This window comes from Scyliorhinus canicula, chromosome 3 (assembly GCF_902713615.1).
Source record: "Scyliorhinus canicula chromosome 3, sScyCan1.1, whole genome shotgun sequence".
In the NCBI taxonomy this organism is placed as follows: domain Eukaryota; kingdom Metazoa; phylum Chordata; class Chondrichthyes; order Carcharhiniformes; family Scyliorhinidae; genus Scyliorhinus; species Scyliorhinus canicula.
This window is the reverse complement of record NC_052148.1, coordinates 11112066-11133605: the sequence shown is the minus strand read 5'-3', so window position 1 is coordinate 11133605 and position 21540 is coordinate 11112066. Positions and strand designations below refer to the sequence as shown.

Sequence of the window (21540 nt, the reverse complement as noted above, 5' to 3'; positions counted from 1 at the left end):
TTACAATACAGTCCGGGTTCTAAATAACTGGGCGGTGGGTGAATTCACCCCTTACACACTCGTAGCTCATGATAAAGTAAAGACAGGACAACAAATTCAAGAAAGGTCACGCCTGTTGCCATTAGACATGACTTAGGATGTGTAGGTTGGAGAAGTAGGCTGCAAGGGTTGGGCACACTGGATATGTGGAGCTTGTTCAAGGAACAGCTATTGCATGTTCTTGATAAGTACGTACCAGTCAGGCAGGGAGGAAGGGGTCGAGCGAGGGAACCGTGGTTTACCAAAGAAGTGGAATCTCTTGTTAAGAGGAAGAAGGAGGCCTATGTGAAGATGAGGCGTGAAGTTTCAGTTGGGGCGCTTGATAGTTACAAGGAAGCGAGGAAGGATCTAAAGAGAGAGCTGAGACGAGCAAGGAGGGGACATGAGAAGTCTTTGGCAGGTAGGATCAAGGAAAACCCAAAAGCTTTCTATAGGTATGTCAGGAATAAAAGAATGACTAGGGTAAGAGTAGGGCCAGTCAAGGACAGTGGTGGGAAGTTGTGTGTGGAGGCTGAGGAGATAAGCGAGATACTAAATGAATACTTTTCATCAGTATTCACTCAAGAAAAAGATAATATTGTGGAGGAGAATGCTGAGACCCAGGCTATTAGAATAGATGGCATTGAGGTGCGTAGGGAAGAAGTGTTGGCAATTCTGGACAAGGTGAAAATAGATAAGTCCCCGGGGCCTGATGGGATTTATCCTAGGATTCTCTGGGAAGCCAGGGAAGAGATTGCTGAGCCTTTGGCTTTGATTTTTAGGTCATCATTGGCTACAGGAATAGTGCCAGAGGACTGGAGGATAGCAAATGTGGTCCCTTTGTTCAAGAAGGGGAGTAGAGATAACCCCGGTAACTATAGGCCGGTGAGCCTAACGTCTGTGGTGGGTAAAGTCTTGGAGAGGATTATAAAAGATACGATTTATAATCATCTAGATAGGAATAATATGATTAGGGATAGTCAGCATGGTTTTGTGAAGGGTAGGTCATGCCTCACAAACCTTATCGAGTTCTTTGAGAAGGTGACTGAACAGGTAGACGAGGGTAGAGCAGTTGATGTGTATATGGATTTCAGTAAAGCGTTTGATAAGGTTCCCCACGGTCGGCTATTGCAGAAAATACGGAGGCTGGGGATTGAGGGTGATTTAGAGATGTGGATCAGAAATTGGCTAGTTGAAAGAAGACAGAGAGTGGTAGTTGATGGGAAATGTTCAGAATGGAGTTCAGTTACGAGTGGCGTACCACAAGGATCTGTTCTGGGGCCGTTGCTGTTTGTCATTTTTATAAATGACCTAGAGGAGAGCGCAGAAGGATGGGTGAGTAAATTTGCAGACGACACTAAAGTCGGTGGAGTTGTAGACAGTGCGGAAGGATGTTGCAGGTTACAGAGGGACATAGATAAGCTGCAGAGCTGGGCTGAGAGGTGGCAAATGGAGTTTAATGTGGAGAAGTGTGAGGTGATTCACTTTGGAAAGAATAACAGGAATGCGGAATATTTGGCTAATGGTAAAATTCTTGGTAGTGTGGATGAGCAGAGGGATCTCGGTGTCCATGTACATAGATCCCTGAAAGTTGCCACCCAGGTTGATAGGGTTGTGAAGAAGGCCTATGGTGTGTTGGCCTTTATTGGTAGAAGGATTGAGTTCCGGAGCCATGAGGTCATGTTGCAGTTGTACAAAACTCTAGTACGGCCACATTTGGAGTATTGCGTACAGTTCTGGTCGCCTCATTATAGGAAGGACGTGGAAGCTTTGGAACGGGTGCAGAGGAGATTTACCAGGGTGTTGCCTGGTATGGAGGGAAAATCTTATGAGGAAAGGCTGATGGACTTGAGGTTGTTTTTGTTAGAGAGAAGAAGGTTAAGAGGTGACTTAATAGAGGCATACAAAATGATCAGAGGGTTAGATAGGGTGGACAGCGAGAGTCTTCTCCCGCGGATGGAGGTGGCTAGCACGAGGGGACATAGCCTTAAATTGAGGGGTAATAGATATAGGACAGAGGTCAGAGGTGGGTTTTTTACGCAAAGAGTGGTGAGGCCGTGGAATGCCCTACCTGCAACAGTAGTGAACTCGCCAACATTGAGGGCATTTAAAAGTTTATTGGATAAGCATATGGATGATAAGGGCATAGTGTAGGTTAGATGGCCTTTAGTTTTTTTTCCATGTTGGTGCAACATCGAGGGCCGAAGGGCCTGTACTGCGCTGTATCGTTCTATGTTCTATGTTGCACACATCATGGCTCCCCCATTTAAAAAAAATAAAAATTTAGAGTACCCAATTCATTTTTTCCAATTAAGAGGCAATTCAGCGTGGCCAGTCCACCTACCCTGCACATCTTTGGGTTTTGAGGGTGAAACCCATGCAAACACTGGCAGAATGTGCAAACTCCGCTCGGACAGTGACCCAGAGCCAGGATCGAACCTGGGACTTTGGCGCCGTGAGTCAGCAGTGCTAACCACTGTGCCGCCGAGCTGCCCTGGCTCCCCCGGTTTGTGTATGAAGAAGTGCAGGTGCAGGGAATGAGAATATAATATGCCGTTTAATTGGAGAAGCAGTGGGCAAGTGTGGGAGGAGCTGCTTCTCCAATCACACATTCTGCTCCTCCATGCTGGCTGCTGCTGCTGCTCCAGTGACAGACTCACTCGCTCCCATGCTTGTTGCTCCTCCAGAGACAGAAGCTATGATAGTGGAGCAGCGAAGTGGGAGGTAGGGAACCCACCATTCGAGGAGCTGGCGCAATTATCTTTGGTGATGGCCCGTTCGACTTGAACGTTATGTATTCCCCGGAAATGCAACAACCAGTTCAAGTCAAACATTCGACAACCTCCTGGACTGGGCAAGGTCTAGGAAGAAAAACAGAGGGAGGTGACCAGAAACCCAAAGATGCCAGGGGGCAAGCCCAGAAAACCCACCTGTACCAAGAACCAGGAAAGCAGCCAGCGGAGAGAACATGGAACATAGAAAAATACAGCACAGAACAGGCCCTTCGGCCCACGATGTTGTGCCGAACTTTTGTCCTAGATTAAGAACAAATGAATCTACACCCCATAATTCTACTTAATCCATGTACCTATCCAATAGCCGCTTGAAGGTCCCTAATGTTTCCGACTCAACTACTTCCACAGGCAGTGCATTCCATGCCCCCACTACTCTCTGGGTAAAGAACCTAGCTCTGACATCCCCCCCTATATCTTCCACCATTCACCTTAAATTTATGACCCCTTGTAATGGTTTGTTCCACCCAGGGAAAAAGGTCTGACTGTCTACTCTATCTATTCTCCTGATCATCTTATAAACCTCTATCAAGTCGCCATTCATCCTTCTCCGTTCTAATGAGAAAAGGCCGAGCACTTCAACCTTTCCTCGTAAGACCTACTCTCCATTCCAGGCAACATCCTGGTAAATCTCCTTTGCATCTTTTCCAAAGCTTCCACATCCTTCCTAAAATGAGGCGACCAGAACTGCACACAGTACTCCAAATGTGGCCTTACCAAGGTTTTGTACAGCTGCATCATCATCTTATGGCTCTTAAATTCAATCCCTCTGCTAATGAACGCTAGCACACCATAGGCCTTCTTCGCAGCTCTATCCACTTGAGTGGATTATCTTTGGTGATGGCCCGTTCGACTTGAACGTTATGTATTCGCTGGAAATGCAACGACCAGTTCAAGTCAAACCAGTTGAGTGGCAACTTTCAAAGATCTATGAACATAGACCCCAAGATCTCTCTGCTCCTGCACATTGCCAGAACCCTACCGTTAACCCTGTATTCCGCACTCATATTTGTCCTTCCAAAATGGACAACCTCACACTTTTCAGGGTTAAACTTCATCTGCCACTTCTCAGCCCAGCTCTGCATCCTATCTATGTCTCTTTGCAGCCACCAACAGCCCTCCTCACTATCCACAACTCCAGCAATCCTTGTATCATCTGCAAATTTACTGACCCACCCTTCAACTCCCTCATCCAAGTCATTAATGAAAATCACAAACAGTAGAGGACCCAGAACTGATCCCTGCGGTCCGCCACTGGTAACTGGGCTCCAGGCTGAATATTTTCCATTCACCACCACTCTCTGACTTCTATCGGTTAGCCAGTTCGTTATCCAACTGGTCAAATTTCCCACTATCCCATGCCTCCTTACTTTCTGCCAAAGCCCACCATGGGGAACCTTATCAAATGCCTTACTAAAAGCCATGTACACCACATCCACTGCTTTACCTTCAACCGCGTGCTTGGTCACCTCCTCAAATAATTCAATAAGACTTGTGAGGCAAGACTTACCCCTCACAAATCCATGCTGACTGTCCATAATCAAGTAGTGTATTTCCAGATGCTCAGAAATCCTATCCCTCAGTACCCTTTCCATTACTTTGCCTACCACTGAAGTAAGACTAACTGGCCTGTAATTCCCAGGGTTATCCCTATTCCCTTTTTTGAACAGGGGCACGACATTCGCCACTCTCAAATCCTCTGGTACCGCCCCTGTTGACAGCGAGGACAAAAAGATTATTGCCAACAGCTCTGCAATTTCATCTCTTGCTACCCTTAGAATCCTTGGATATATCCCGTCAGGCCTGGGGGACTTGTCTATCCTCAAGTTTTTCAAAATGCCCAACCCATCTTCCTTCCTGACAAGTATCTCCTCGAGCTTACCAGTCTGTTTCACACTGTCCTCTCCAACAATATGGCCCCTCTCATTCGTAAATACTGAAGAAAAGACCTCTCCTATCTCTTCTGACTCAATCTCCCGCTACTGTCATTGATCGGACCCACTCTCGCTCTAGTCATTCTCATATTTCTCACATATGTGTAAAAGGCCTTGGGACTTTCCTTGATTCTACCCGCCAAAGATTTTTCATGCCCTCTCTTAGCTCTCCTAATCCCTTTCTTCACTTCCCTCCTGGCTATCTTGTATCCCTCAAGCGCCTTGTCTGAACCTTGTTTCCTCAGCCTTACATAAGTATCCGTCTTCCTCTTAATTAGACATTCAACCTCTCTTGTCAACCATGGTTCCCTCACTCGACCGTCTCTTCCCTGCCTGACAGGGACATACATATCAAGGACATGTAGTATCTGTTCCTTGAACAAGTTCCACATTTCAATTGCGTCCTTCCCTGACAGCCTATGTTCCCAGGTTATGCACTTCAGTTCTTGTCTGACAGCATCATATTTACCCTTCCCCCAATTGTAAACCTTTCCTTGTTGCACACACCTATCCCTCCATTACTAAAGTGAAAGTCACAGAATTGTGGTCACTATCTCCAAAATGGTCCCCCACTAACAAATCTATCACTCGCCCTGGTTCATTACAAATCCAATATGCCTCCCCTCTGGTCGGACAATCTGCGTACTGTGTTAGAAAAGCTTCCTGGACACACTGCACAAACACCACCCCATCCAAACTAGATCCATGACATTTAATTTTGAATGGTGGGTGGAGACTGGGGAGGCAATAGGAAACTAGAAGTGTAGCATGCAGTTTCATTTGGCCTCTTATTAACTTACCTGAAGCTGTTTTTGCCTGTCCAATTTCTGTTTTAATTGCATCAAATAGGTGGAATTTGAGGTGAATCTGCTCTTAGATAATTATTGTAAATTGGGAATTGTATTTAAGTGATGAACAAAGACAATTCAGGGGACAGGGCTCACTGGGTGGGGAAACCTTTGCTGAAGCATAATGTACATAATTCAGCAAGGTCATGTTCTGTTGTTAGCTCTGTATGGACTTCATCCTGTATTACAGGCACAAACTGAATCAACATTGGAAATATGAAAATGCTGAGGTCAATTTGGTGATTTTATACAAATCGTCTAGACAGTAATAGGTCCATGCCCCAGACAGCAATAGGTCCATGCCCCAGACAGCAATAGGTCCATGCCCCAGACAGCAATAGGTCCATGCCCCAGACAGCAATAGGTCCATGTCCCAGACAGCAATAGGTCCATGCCCCAGACAGCAATAGGTCCATGTCCCAGACAGCAATAGGTCCATGCCCCAGACAGTAATAGGTCCATGTCCCAGACAGCAATAGGTCCATGCCCCAGACAGCAACAGGTCCATGCCCCAGACAGCAATAGGTCCATGCCCCAGACAGCAATAGGTCCATGCCCCAGACAGCAATAGGTCCATGTCCCAGACAGCAATAGGTCCATGTCCCAGACAGCAATAGGTCCATGCCCCAGACAGCAATAGGTCCATGCCCCAGACAGCAATAGGTCCATGTCCCAGACAGCAATAGGTCCATGCCCCAGACAGCAATAGGTCCATGTCCCAGACAGCAATAGGTCCATGCCCCAGACAGCAATAGGTCCATGCCCCAGACAGCAATAGGTCCATGCCCCAGACAGCTATAGGTCCATGCCCCAGACAGCAATGGGTCCATGCCCCAGACAGCAATAGGTCCATGCCCCAGACAGTAATAGGTCCATGCCCCAGACAGCAATAGGTCCATGCCCCAGACAGCAATAGGTCCATGCCCCAGACAGCAATAGGTCCATGCCCCAGACAGCAATAGGTCCATGCCCCAGACAGCAATAGGTCCATGCCCCAGACAGCAATAGGGCCATGCCCCAGACAGCAATAGGTCCATGCCCCAGACAGCAATAGGTCCATGCCCCAGACAGCAATGGGTCCATGCCCCAGACAGCAATAGGTCCATGCCCCAGACAGCAATAGGTCCATGCCCCAGACAGCAATAGGTCCATGCCCCAGACAGCAATAGGTCCATGCCCCAGACAGCAATAGGTCCATGCCCCAGACAGCAATAGGGCCATGCCCCAGACAGCAATAGGTCCATGCCCCAGACAGCAATACGTCTAGACAGTAATATGTCCATGCCCCAGACAGCAATAGGTCCATGCCCCAGACAGCAATAGGTCCATGCCCCAGACAGCAATAGGTCCATGCCCCAGACAGCAATAGGTCCATGCCCCAGACAGCAATAGGTCCATGCCCCAGACAGCAATAGGTCCATGCCCCAGACAGCAATAGGTCCATGCCCCAGACAGCAATAGGTCCATGCCCCAGACAGCAATACGTCTAGACAGTAATATGTCCATGCCCCAGACAGCAATAGGTCCATGCCCCAGACAGCAATAGGTCCATGTCCCAGACAGCAATAGGTCTATGTCCCAGACAGCAATAGGTCCATGCCCCAGACAGCAATAGGTCCATGCCCCAGACAGCAATACGTCTAGACAGTAATAGGTCCATGCCCCAGACAGCAATAGGTCCATGCCCCAGACAGCAATAGGTCCATGCCCCAGACAGTAATAGGTCCATGTCCCAGACAGCAATGGGTCCATGCCCCAGACAGCAATAGGTCCATGCCCCAGACAGCAATAGGGCCATGCCCCAGACAGCAATAGGGCCATGCCCCAGACAGCAATAGGTCCATGCCCCAGACAGCAATAGGTCCATGCCCCAGACAGCAATAGGTCCATGTCCCAGACAGCAATAGGTCCATGTCCCAGACAGCAATAGGGCCATGCCCCAGACAGCAATAGGGCCATGCCCCAGACAGCAATAGGGCCATGCCCCAGACAGCAATAGGTCCATGTCCCAGACAGCAATAGGTCCATGTCCCAGACAGCAATAGGTCCATGCCCCAGACAGCAATAGGTCCATGTCCCAGACAGCAATAGGGCCATGCCCCAGACAGCAATGGGTCCATGCCCCAGACAGCAATAGGTCCATGCCCCAGACAGCAATAGGTCCATGCCCCAGACAGCAATAGGTCCATGCCCCAGACAGCAATAGGTCCATGCCCCAGACAGCAATAGGTCCATGCCCCAGACAGCAATAGGTCCATGCCCCAGACAGCAATAGGTCCATGCCCCAGACAGCAATAGGTCCATGCCCCAGACAGCAATAGGTCCATGCCCCAGACAGTAATAGGTCCATGCCCCAGACAGCAATAGGTCCATGCCCCAGACAGCAATAGGTCCATGCCCCAGACAGCAATAGGTCCATGCCCCAGACAGCAATAGGTCCATGTCCCAGACAGCAATAGGGCCATGCCCCAGACAGCAATAGGTCCATGCCCCAGACAGCAATAGGTCCATGCCCCAGACAGCAATAGGTCCATGCCCCAGACAGCAATAGGGCCATGCCCCAGACAGCAATAGAAGGCAAAGAAAGGGAAAGCTAATGCTGTCCTTGAGTATTTGTTAAGAGTGGTTATAATGAAAACTGCTGCTACTCATTTTCCATCTGGTTCCTCTGTTCTGGTTTTGTTTGAGTCACTGTTGCACAATCCATATATTGCCAAATGAAGGTGTCACTTTGCAAAATAAGTTTATAATCTAGCATTTTGTTTTGATCTGATTAACCCTTGTCTTGAGATTGGGTGAGCTATGCATTATAAAGTCTTTCCATTCTGTTATCTTGCCTATTTAAAGAAAGAAACCCTGAAACGAAATTCAACACAAATGCAGGATGACTGCTACACCTAATAATGGAGTTAGTGATAGTAAAAAAGGAGGGCCTGAATATCAAAAATGAGTCCTCGGGGAAAATCCTCAAAGAGAGCCCCCTTGAATAGAGTAAATAATGTTGGAAGTAGCTGAACTAAAATTGGGCTCTGCTCTCTAAAGTTGAAAAGAATGCGAGGTGGTCTCATTGAAATATATAAAATTCTGAAGAGGCTCGACAAGATGCTGAGAGACTGTTTCCCTCAGCCGGATAGTCTAAAACTCGGGATCATGGGCTCCGGATAAGAATTTTGAGCACAGGTGACCATAGGCTGCTTTTCACTTGTCGGCCAGGAGGTCCGTGTCCAGCCTCCACGGGGCTGGGCCCGGCCTGTCTCCAACCTCACATCCATATAGTGTGGAGCGTAGTCGAAGATAACGATCACGGAGTAGCTGGAAGCACCGATTTCCCCACTGCAAATAAGTCGATACGGGTGTATACCTTGTGCACCTGCGAAAAGAACGACAACTCCTTTTCTCCCAGGTGCAGGAACCTCCAAGGGTCCACCGCCCCCATCTGTTCCATGAAGGCCCCTAGCTCCCTAACCGTGCGAGACGTTTTCCCCGTTCTGGGGTTTGATCGGTCAGTCAGTGGGTCCAGCACGCAGTTAAAGTCGCCCCCCCCATAATCAGTCGGTGTGTGTCAAGGTCGGGGATTTCCGCCATGGTCTTCTTTATGAATTCTGTGTTGTCCCACATTTATCAGTACGACAGGTGCCCCTTCCAGGACACCGCTGCCCATGACATACCTTCCCCTAATTGATGCGTAATTGTCTTGGCTCCCGTAAACCTCATCCATTTGCTAATTAATATTGCCACCCCTCCTAGCCCTCGACCCATAGCATGAGTGGTATGCCTGTCCCTCCCACCTCTTCCTGACCAGCAGTCGGTCCTTCTCTCTCAGGTGCGTCTCTTGTAGGTAGATTATGTCGGCTTTTAGGATTCTTAGGTGGGTGAAGACTCTGGGGGCGTGATTCTCCGCTCCCCAGGCCGGGTGGGAGAATAGCGGGAGGGCCTCCCGACATTTTTCACGACCTCCCGCTATTCTCTCCCCTCCCCCCCCCCCCCCCCCCCACACACGCCACGAATCGCCGCTCGCCGTTTCTCCGAGGCCGATGGGCCGAGCGGCCGGGCCTTCACACCCGTTACAACATGGCAGCAAATACACCTGCTCGCTGCCGTCGTGAAACGGGTATCAGATGCCCGTTTGGGGCATCTGGGGGCCTGACTGGCACGGCCGTGCCAAGGGGGGCATAGGCCTGCGATCGGTGCCCACCGATGGCGGGCTGTGCGTCCATAACGGACGGACTCTTTTCCCTCCGCCGCCCCGCAAGATCAAGCCGCCACGTCTTGCGGGGCGGCTGAGGGAAAAGACGGCAACTACGCATGCGTGGGTTGGCGTTGTCCAACCTGCGCATGCGTGGCCGACATCATCGGCCGCGTCAGCCGGCGTGACGCTTGACGTGCGGCCTTGACGACCGTTGTCAAGGCCGCGCCGCCGTGACGCACGGGGCCGCGCTCCTAGCCCCGCCCGGGGGGGAGAATCGGCCCCGGAAGTGGGCGTGAAGGCTGCCGTGGGTCATGGCCTGTCCCACGGCAGCCTTTACGATTCTCCACATTTGTGGAGAATCTCGCCCTGGATCTTTTCACTGGGCCGTTGAGTCCCCTTATATTTCAGGTAACAATCCTGGTGGGGGGTTACTGATCCCCCGGTCCTGTGGGATCACCCATACTGACACAGTGGACGCGCCCCTGTACCCCGGGGCTCCCCTTTGCTAGGGGGCCGTCCAAAAAGGCCAGGGTCACCGCTCTCACCATGGGGTCGGGCGCCAGTGCTCAGGGGTTTTCCTTTGCCCAGGGAGCACCCAATGTGGCCACCAGCTGTGTGTACGCCACACGGATGAGTCCCTGCGCTCCGGGGTCTCCCTCCGCCCTGATGCCCCTCTCGAGTGGCTGTTTGCGGTGCCCTTTTGGTTCCTCGCCCTGCTCCCTACCCGCCGAGGCCTATGTCTGTACTGCTTCATTATCTCACCCTTCTCTTTGCTTCTCTTTTGTTCTGCGTTCTCCCCCAGATTCCTCTCCTCCCCCCCCAGCCCCTGTCCCTTTGTTTCCCCCCCCCCCCGCGTTCTCCCCCCCCCCCCTTTTGCCTCCCCTCGCCTCTTTATGCCAGGCGCTCCCTCCCCCCTGAGATGGGCGTCGCGGCCCTCCTTCCTTCCTGCCCTCCCGTGCTGGCCTTCCTCGCTAGTACGGTGACCCTCCTCCCAGTATTTGCCCAGTTCTGGCCCTGTTAATCCTTTCTCCTACTGGCACTTGTCTCGCCCTTCTGTTTGCTTTCCTCACCCTCATTTCCCTCGCTCCATTCCCCCTCATTGCATTGAGGGAGAAGACAAGCTCTGAGACAAGACAGCACAGTCCCGCGTAAGGCATAAGAACATAAGAACATAAGAACTAGGAGCAGGAGTAGGCCATCTGGCCCCTCGAGCCTGCTCCGCCATTCAATTAGATCATGGCTGATCTTTTGTGGACTCAGCTCCACTTTCCGGCCCGAACACCATAACCCTTAATCCCTTTATTCTTCAAAAAACTATCTATCTTTACCTTAAAAACATGTAATGAAGGAGCCTCAACTGCTTCACTGGGCAAGGAATTCCATAGATTCACAACCCTTTGGGTGAAGAAGTTCCTCCTAAACTCAGTCCTAAATCTACTTCCCCTTATTTTGAGGCTATGCCCCCTAGTTCTGCTGTCACCCGCCAGTGGAAACAACCTGCCCGCATCTATCCTATCTATTCCCTTCATAATTTTAAATGTTTCTATAAGATCCCCCCTCATCCTTCTAAATTCCAACGAGTACAGTCCCAGTCTACTCAACCTCTCCTCATAATCCAACCCCTTCAGCTCTGGGATTAACCTAGTGAATCTCCTCTGCACACCCTCCAGCGCCAGTACGTCCTTTCTCAAGTAAGGAGACCAAAACTGAACACAATACTCCAGGTGTGGCCGCACTAACACCTTATACAATTGCAATATAACCTCCCTAGTCTTAAACTCCATCCCTCTAGCAATGAAGGACAAAATTCCATTTGCCTTCTTAATCACCTGTTGCACTTGTAAACCAACCTTCTGTGACTCATGCACTAGCACACCCAGGTCTCTCTGAACAGCGGCATGCTTAACACGCATGTGCACAGTTCATGAGTCCATTGTCCTTGTTTGCGGTCTGTCCTCCGTTCTTTGTTCTGGTTTCCCCTTCCTGTTCCGTCCCCATGTCTTTCATTGCGGTTGCGTGTGCTCCTCCCCCAGTTTGTTTGCTCTAACGAACTCATCAGCCGCCGCTGGGGTGTTAAAATACAGCTCTTTCCGCTCAAATGTTACCCAGGGTTTGGCCGGGAATAACATCCCAAATTTTACCTTGCTTTTGTGCAGTGCTGATTTTGCGTTTGTTGAATTCAGCCCTTTTTTTGGCCAGGTCCGCCCCAATGTCCTTCCCACGTGCTCTGTTTCGTTTGCTGGGCCCACTTTAGGATTCTCTCCCGGTCTTGGAACCGGTGCAGCTTTGCAATAATTGCTCTGGGCTGGTCCCCGGCTTTGGGCTTGGGCCGGAGCGACCTGTGCGCTCTGTCTATTTCCGGAGGGTTTGCCCATCATTTGGGTGATGTAAATCGCTGGCTTTTAAAGCAGACCAAGGCAGGCCAGCAGCGTGGGTTCAATTCCCGTACCAGCCTCCCCGAACAGGCGCCGGAATGTGGCGACTAGGGGCTTTTCACAGTAACTTCATTGAAGCCTACTCGTGACAATAAGCGATTTTCATTTCATTTCATTTCATTTGAGAGAGTGCTGTACTGTCGGAGGTGCCATCTTTCAGGTGTGAGGTTAAACTGAGGCCCTCCCAAGTAAAGGTAAAAGACTCCAAAGCACGAGATTGAAGAAGAACTGGGGAGTTCTCCCTGCTTTCCTGACCAATATTTATGCTTCAAGCAACATTGCTGAAACAGATGACCTGGTGGTTATCACAGCGCTGTTTGTGGGAGTTTGTGATGTGAAAATTGCCTGTCTGCTGCATTTCGTATTTGCAGGAAGTGAATACATCTCAGAAGGTGCTTCATTGGTTGCAAGGTGCTTTGAGACCTCAAGAAAAGGTGCTATAGTGGTTTTCATTTATCACATCAGAGGCCAAAAAGTGACTAAAGTGGCATTTGATAGCGATGGGGAACTGAAACTCCCTGAAAATGAACTTGGAAATATTTCCGTTAAATTCACCCTGCATGTGTCCAGAGTCCAGAATCAAAGGTCAGCTGGAATGTTCCTTCCGAGGGGAGGTTGACCGGTTGTAGACTGCTCCATCTTCCCAAAGTGAGATTCGCACGACAGGAGAAGGCCGGGAGAATGAATTAGCGTGGGCGGCACGAGTTCCGAGGTTCCAGTTGGCAGGTTTGATGAGGATTTGAATTCTTTCCGCTGCCCTTGCTTAATGATAAAATCAGTAGCTGCCAGAATTCAGTTCCAACAGACGATATCACAGTGCAGCCTGGAGGAGCTCATATGACAAGCCTCCTCCATATTGGTCACAGGATGACTGGAATCGTGAGGTTTAATAAGGGCAGCACGGTAGCACAGTGGTTAGCATCAATGCTTCACAGCACCAGGGTCCCAGGTTCGATTCTCCGCTGGGTCACTGTCTGTGCGGAGTCTGCACGTCCTCCCCGTGTGTGCGTGGGTTTCCTCCGGGTGCTCCGGTTTCCTCCCACAGTCCAAAGATGTGCGGGGTTAGGTGGATTGGCCATGCTAAATTGCCCGTAGTGTCCTAAAAAGTAAGATTAAGGGGGGGTTGTTGGGTTACGGGTATAGGGTAGATACGTGAGTTTGAGTAGGGTGATCATTGCTCGGCACAACATCGAGGGCTGAAGGGCCTGTTCTGTGCTGTACTGTTCTAAATTCTAAATTCTAATTGGAATCGGGATTCCTTTTGTTTTTGGAGACGCTGGTGTTGACTTCACAAATTGACGCTATCTTTCTCAAATCCATTGTGTTAGGACTGCTAATGCTTTGGCCAAGCTTAACGTCTGAGACCTGCAAAGGTTGTCCTTTGTTCAGAGTTAGCTGGAACATACTCAACATCCCTATGGCCATTGCTTCTTTGAAACTGTTGCAAGGCATGTTGTTAAATCAGCAATTTTCCAATTTTAACACAGAAAAAAAAAATCACTTTATAAAATCGTCTAATTGACGTGTATATATATATATATATATATATTCCCATCACGTCTCAACCATGACTATTTGCACATTTGGCAACAGTGGCTCCAAGTAGAGTGCCCCAAAATGTGACGAGCAATAAGAAAAACAAATTAATGGACCTCCGGAGGGAGGGATTAGTGAAATATTGGTAGGGTCAAGTTTCAAAGTGGGATTGATGGCTCCCTGTGGGCCAGGAAAGAGATGTCTTTCACCTTTTGAGTGCACATGCCGATCCTGGAGTTTCGGTTAGCTCAGTTGGCTAGTTCGTTATGCGGGGAGCACCGCCAACGGCACGGGTTCAATTATTGTACCGGCTGAGGTTACTGAACCTTGCCCCTCGCCTGAGGTGTGTTGACTGCCAACAGTCTGACCCAGCTAAAATGAACCCACTCAGCCAAGACTGAGAATGAAAGTTTTCGTTACCACACTGTGCACTGAGCTCCAGTGTCATTGTACCACCTCCACTAACAATTCCTCTCTTTTACCTCTCTATTTCAGCTTTGGGAGGCACAGAAGATTCGACAGGTAAATGTTTCTTCTTTCAATAATCGTGAAGTATTGTACCACTTTATCAATAATTCTACATCTCCAGTTGAATTATGTGAAGTAGTTTATGTTTCGTCATCCTTTGTGCGCTCCGTTTCTGTCAGTGGTTGATCACTCCATGGGAAAGCGTTATTTTCCAGAGCTTGAACTCTGCTTCCATGTTTGGTTCTTGTTGGATTATTGGATGAATATTCCAGAGAATATGAGCTCAGATGTCACCACGACAGATAGAAAATTTGAATTTAGTGTTTTCAAAAAAAAAAAGATTTGGAAATAAAAGTGGCCGTGAAGCCGTAAAATATCCACCGGTTCACTGGTAGTCTTCAGGGAAGAAAACCAGCCATTGTTATGCAGTCTGGACTTTTCTGTGACTCCACTCACCGCTCAACATGGCTGATTTAACTGCTTTCTGAAGTGGTCTGCCAAGCCACTCAATTGGATTTGCGCCCCACACATCCCAAATCTAAATTTTAAAAATTGCGGAAAGGCTTTTTGAATCCCTTGGATTAGCTATAATCAGTTTTCTCAGGGTAGTTCCTCAGGGTTGTGTCCTAGGCCCGAACATCTTCAGCCGCTTCATCAATGACTTTCCCTCCATGATAAGATTAGAAGTGGGAATGTTCGCTGATGATTATGCAGTGTTTAGCACCATTCGTGACATTTTGAATACGGAAGCAATCCGTGTCCATTTGCAGAAAGACCTGGACAATATTCAGCCTTGGGATGGGAAGTGGCAAGTAGCATTTGCATCACACAAGTGCAAGGTATTAACCCTCTCCAATGGGAAAGGATCAAGCCACCCCACCTCTTTGACATTCGATGGCAATACTGTCGCTGAATTCCCCACTATCAATATCCTGGGGGGGTTACCATTGACGAGAAACTGAACGGGAGCAGCCATGTGAACACTGTGGTCACAAGAGGAAGTCAGAGGTTGGGAATTCTGCGGCAAGTAACTCACCTTCTGACTCCCCAAAGCCTGTCCACCATCTACACAGCACAAGTGAGGAGTGTGATGGAACACTCCCCACTTGCCTGGATGAATGCAGCTCCAACAACACTCAAGAAACTCAACACCATCCAGGAAAAGTAACCCACTTGATTGGTGCCCCATCCACCACCTTCAATATTCACTCTCTCTATCACTGACGCACAGTAGTAGCCATGTGTACCATCTACAAGATGCACCTCAGGAACTCACAATGGTTCCTTTGACAGTACCGACCAAATACATGGCCTCTAACAAGGGCAACAAGTGATTGGAACACCACCACTTTGTGGTTCACCTCCAAGTCACTCACCATCCTGACTTGGAAATATGTCGCCGTTCCTTCACTATCGCTGGGTCAAAATCCTGGAAATCCCTCCCTAACTATGCTGTAGGTGTAGCTATATTACATGGACTGCAGCAGTTCATTCTCCACCTTTTTAAGGGCATTTGGGAAAGGGCAAGAAATGTTATCCATGGACGAATAAATGCCCCCCACCCACCTACCCATCACCACTAAGCCCATGTTCCCAGGTCATGAACCTCCTTGTGTCAGGGACGGTGTGACAAGTATCCAATCCAAGGAAAATGCTTGGACATTAGATGTTGCAGAAGAAGGGCTCAGCTATGAATAACTGTTGCAGAGGATATACAAGTTCTGCACTCTGTACCTTCCTATAGCCACACAATGAAGATGATGAAGTCAGCAAACTGGGAGTGAAAGTTGTACCTGACCATCATATTCCACTTTGCTACCTGGAAAGCCTGGTTTCTACCCTTCACTCCTGTGAAGACTGTACTCCGACGATGAATGTTCTTCGAGAATAATTAAGTGTTTGTCAGCAGGCTGGTTGAACCACCACCCGGATTTTCACTTTGACTTTTTATGTTGAACACCAATTGTCTACCTGAAAATCCATGACAGGTGACATCCCATCACGAGGGTGATCGAGATCAACTATCAGCAGGGACCAAATCCGAAAACAACCTGGGAACACAAACCAACATTTAAGTGTACTGAGATGCAATCAGGTGGTAGTCCAGCCTACGACACCATACTGGTGTAATATTAAATTGTCCTCCATTCTGACATGCATGGGATGTGGGCATCGCTGGCTCGGTCAGCATTTGTTGCGCATCCCTAATTGCCATTGAACTGAGAGGCTTGCGAGGCCATTTCAGAGGGCAGTAGGGAAGTTAAGAGTCAACCAAATTGCTGGAGTCAATCAGTGATAGTTTCATGGTCACCATTACTGGCTTTCATTTCCAGATTTGTTATTAATATAAAAGTTAAATTCCACCGTCTGCCGTGGTGCGATTTGAACCCGTGTCCCCAGAGTATTAGCCTGGGCCTCTGGGTTACTTGTCCAGTGACCATGACCATTACACTGTCATCTCCCCTCATATTGAATGATGTCTAATAAAGTGTACTCCTACAGTCTTTTATTTTGATTTGTTTTCAGGCTGTTTTGCACCCAGACACCAACGAGAAGATGTTGATGCCTTTCAGGATGTCGGGTATCTTTTTTAAAGATTTGCAACAGCTATTTCTGTCCTTGCCCCTCATTCGACAATTCCTTCCTTCTCTCTCCTACGCCCCTCTGCCAGCAGTGTTCTCCCATTGGGTTCAAAACCTCTCCCAGCCCCCTTCCAAAGAGCAGTCAGTTCACCCCTCCAGCCTGTTTCCCCCATCATGGCCGATCTGTCACCTAACTACATATACCTGCCATTGCCCTATATCCTATATTAAGTGGCAGCTGTAAACAGAAATCTATTGATCTCCATTTTAAAATTAACAATTGATCGAGCATCAATTGTTTGTGGAAGAGAGCTCCAACTTTCCACCAAACTCTTGTGCACAAGAAGTATTTTCTAAATCCCCTCCTAAAAGGCTGAAAATTTTAGACTCTGCCTCTTAGTATTTCTCAATCCACCCAATCTGTGCCCCTTAATAGCTCAGAAACATTTCTTGCTTCCTCCTCTCCACCATCAACCCACACAACAGCGTGGATCAGAATCAGGCCGAGCACCACAATTTCTCCACACCTCACTGAAAGATGCTGATTTGTGCTGGGGGAGCCAATCTATACTCACTCAGTAGTCAGGCTATTTCATTGTCAGAGTATCTCAACCAGGCCTGATTCTGTCCAGAAGCATCATTTCTCTCATTTCTTTATGAAGCACCTTGGGAAGTACGGAATTGATGCAGAGTTACAGTTAGGGAGTGCGGCAGTGGGGATCGTTTTGGCAATCTACCAAGATCTGGTACGGACACCATGGGCCAAATTGACTTTAATGCTGTAAATCTTTCCGGTTCAATTCATTTCATGGTGAAACAAACATAGTCCAAAAGAAAAGGATACTGAAGGAAAAAAACAAGTTAATATTTGTTGAAGTTCCTTGTAATTGTTAGATGTTTAGCAGAGATGCTGAGGTCAGCAGTGTGTCTGATGGCAATGTTTAACATTTTGTTCAGTAATTAAGGAGAACACTGTTTTAGATCTGAGACTCTAAGACTATGGGGTCTCAGTGCCGATGGCAGTCTACTCCAGCACACTGACCCCGAGAGTTACTGTCCCCTTTAACACACTGACCCCGAGAGTTACTGCCCCTTTAACACACTGAGCCTGAGAGTTACTGTGCCCTTTAACACACTGACCCCGAGAGTTACTGTCCCCTTTAACACGCTGACCCCGAGAGTTACTGTCCCCTTTAACACACTGAGCCTGAGAGTTACTGTGCCCTTTAACACACTGACCCCGAGAGTTACTGTCCCCTTTAACACACTGACCCCGAGAGTTACTGTCTCCTTTAACACACTGACCCCGAGAATTACTGTCTCCTTTAACACGCTGACCCCGAGAGTTACTGTCCCCTTTAACACACTGAGCCCGAGAGTCACTGTCCCCTTTAACACACTGACCCCGAGAGTTACTGTCCCCTTTAACACACTGACCCCGAGAGTTACTGTCCCCTTTAACACACTGACCCCGAGAGTTACTGTCCCCTTTAACACACTGACCCCGAGAGTTACTGTCCCCTTTAACACACTGACCCCGAGAGTTACTGTCCCCTTTAACACACTGACCCCGAGAGTTACTGTCCCCTTTAACACACTGACCCCGAGAGTTACTGTCCCCTTTAACACACTGACCCCGAGAGTTACTGTCCCCTTTAACACACTGACCCCGAGAGTTACTGTCCCCTTTAACACACTGAGCCCGAGAGTTACTGTCCCCTTTAACACACTGACCCCGAGAGTTACTGTCCCCTTTAACACACTGACCCCGAGAGTTACTGTCCCCTTTAACACACTGACCCCGAGAGTTACTGTCCCCTTTAACACACTGACCCCGAGAGTTACTGACCCCTTTAACACACAGACCCCGAGAGTTACTGTCCCCTTTAACACACTGACCCCGAGAGTTACTGTCCCCTTTAACACACTGACCCCGAGAGTTACTGTCCCCTTTAACACACTGACCCCGAGAGTTACTGTCCCCTTTAACGCACTGACCCTGAGAGTTACTGTCCCCTTTAACACACTGACCCCGAGAGTTACTGTCCCCTTTAACACACAGACTCCAGGAGTTTTTGCCCTGAACTGGATTTTGTGTCAAATCAAAAGTCCCATCTCTGTTGCGAAGGGAAGAGGCAACACCACTTCTTCCTGTGATTGAACCTGGGTTGGCATGTGCACATATGTGCTCATTAATTGGCCCGGGTTCTCATCTGAATTAAGGCTGCCCCCGCTTCTTGCCTCATTTGGATGCTTGCAGCTTATTGGCGCCCCCGCTAGTGTTTGCCATTACTGAGGCTGCAGTTGCCACTAAAGGGGCCAGTGCCCTCGAAGTGGGTTGGGAAACCCCATGGCCAGACAGTCCAGGACCGGACAGCCCATGGCCAGGCAACCCAGGGCCAGGCAACCCAGGGCCAGGCAACCCAGGGCCAGGCAACCCAGGGCTAAGCATCCCAGGGCCAGCAACCCAGGGCCAGGCAACCCAGGGCCAGGCAACCCAGTGCCAGGCAACCCAGGGCCAGGCAACCCAGGGACAAGCATCCCAGGGCCAGCAACCCAGGACCGGACAGCCCAGGGCCAGGCAACCCAGGGCCAGGCAACCCAGGGCCAGGCAACCCAGGGCCAAGCATCCCAGGGGTAGCAACCCAGGGCCAGGCAACCCAGGGCCAGGCAACCCAGGGACAAGCATCCCAGGGCCAGCAACCCAGGGCCGGGCAGCCCAGGGCCAGGCAATTCCCAGCAACAAGGGGCACAGAGTCGTGTTGTGAGCATGGGCAGTGCTTCGCAGACCCTACTGGGCTATCCAATGCCCAATATTGAAGTGCCCAACGTCCTTCTCCCGTAGCTTGCTGGGAGTCACCAGGTTTCAATATACGGTCTCCCCATGAGCTGGCAGGCCTCTCTGATGAAAAACTGATGAAAAATGTTTTAATGCCTGACTATCTTTTTCTTGCAGGTTATATTCCTTTTGGGACCCCCATTGTGAGTATTTTGGGTTGTATCTTGGTTAAATTGGTCTAGTTGACGCATTATATTATTGATGTTTCATTCGATGCTCAGCTGGTGAGAACCACAGGGCTACTGCCGACCTCTTAATTATCAGAACCAAATACTCTTTAGACGTATCAATTTCTATAGATTTACCATAGAAAGCAACCTGTCTGGCTGCATCACAGCCTGGTATGGCAACTGCTCGGCCCAAGACCATATGAAACTACAGAGAGTCGTGACCACCGCTCAGTCCATCACGTGAACCCGTCTCCCACTCTAGGGGCTTGTTTAGCTCACTGGGCTAAATCGCTGGCTTCTAAAGCAGACCAAGCAGGCCAGCAGCACGGTTCGATTCCCGTACTAGCCTCCCCGGACAGGCGCCGGAATGTGGCGACTAGGGGCTTTTCACAGTAACTTAGAACATAGAACATAGAACAGTACAGCACAGAACAGGCCCTTCAGCCCTCAATGTTGTGCCGAGCCATGATCACCCTACTCAAACCCACGTATCCACCCTATACCCGTAACCCAACAGCCCCCCCCTTAACCTTACGTTTATTAGGACACTACGGGCAATTTAGCATGGCCAATCCACCTAACCCGCACATCTTTGGACTGTGGGAGGAAACCGGAGCACCCGGAGGAAACCCACACACACACGGGGAGGACATGCAGACTCCATACAGACAGTGACCCAGCCGGGAATCGAACCTGGGACCCTGGAGCTGTGAAGCATTTATGCTAACCACCATGCTACCCTGCTGCCCCTTCATTGAAGGCTACTCATGACAATAAAGCGATTTTCATTTTCATTTCATTGACTCTGTCTACAGTTCCCGCTGCCTTGGGAAAGGGGGCAGCATAAAGATGAAATGAAATGAAAATGAAAATCGATTATTGTCACGAGTAGGCTTCAAATGAAGTTACTGTGAAAAGTCCCGAGTCGCCACTTTCCGCCGCCTGTTCGGGGAGGCTGATACGGGAATTGAACCGTGCTGCTGGCCTGCCTTGGTCTGCTTTAAAAGCCAGTGATTTAGCCCTGTGCTAAACCAGATCTTTCCCACCTGGGCCGAAACACGCACCAATAGATCTAAAAACAGCTTCTTCCCCACTGATACCAAATTCCTGAATGGGCCTCTTAGGATATGAACTGATCTTATGGACTGAACTGATTTTTCTACACATCTTCTGTACAGTTGCAGCACTATATACTGTATACTTCACTCGCTGTCTATGGTTATGTATTTTCATTATATATTCTCATATATTTATCGTATGTTCTATATGTATGGTACGATCTGCCTGGACTGTACGCAGAACAATACTTTTCACTGTACCTCGGTACACGTGATAATAAATCTAAATCTAAAATATGGGAATAGAACCCTTATTGCAGGAAAACGTCCATAGATCCTGATTTATTTCCTCCATTGCAAATCATCTCAAAGTTCTCTCCACTGTATCCTCGAACCGCACCTTCAACAAGGGATGCTCATCAATTCCTTTGTCACTGAGGTTGGACCATCCATTCAGTTATCTCTCCTCTTTCTTCTACTTCCCCTTGCCTTCCAATCCTACTCCACACTCTTACCACACCTCTTTTCTATCTGCCCTCTAAACTCATTTCATCAATGACTTGCACCTCCTGCTCCATTCACTCCTTCCCAAGTGAACTGGGTGGTCATCCAGCTTTGCTCCCTGACCCCTATACTTTGCTAACATTTAAATGCTTCTCTCTCCTTGAATA

The 21540-nt window shown here is 49.0% G+C and overlaps 1 protein-coding gene across 3 annotated transcripts in view; it reads left to right on the top strand.

Moving 5' to 3' along the window:
• LOC119963817 (sideroflexin-5-like) overlaps window positions 1-21540 on the top strand; it is a 277217-nt gene that overhangs the window by 60434 nt on the left and 195243 nt on the right. For all 3 annotated transcript variants that reach the window (XM_038793125.1, XM_038793126.1, XM_038793124.1), the window contains exons 4-6: window positions 14248-14274; window positions 16747-16801; window positions 19759-19784. In XM_038793125.1, coding sequence (XP_038649053.1) covers window positions 14248-14274; window positions 16747-16801; window positions 19759-19784 — 108 coding nt within the window. The remainder of the gene's footprint in view (window positions 1-14247; window positions 14275-16746; window positions 16802-19758; window positions 19785-21540) is intronic.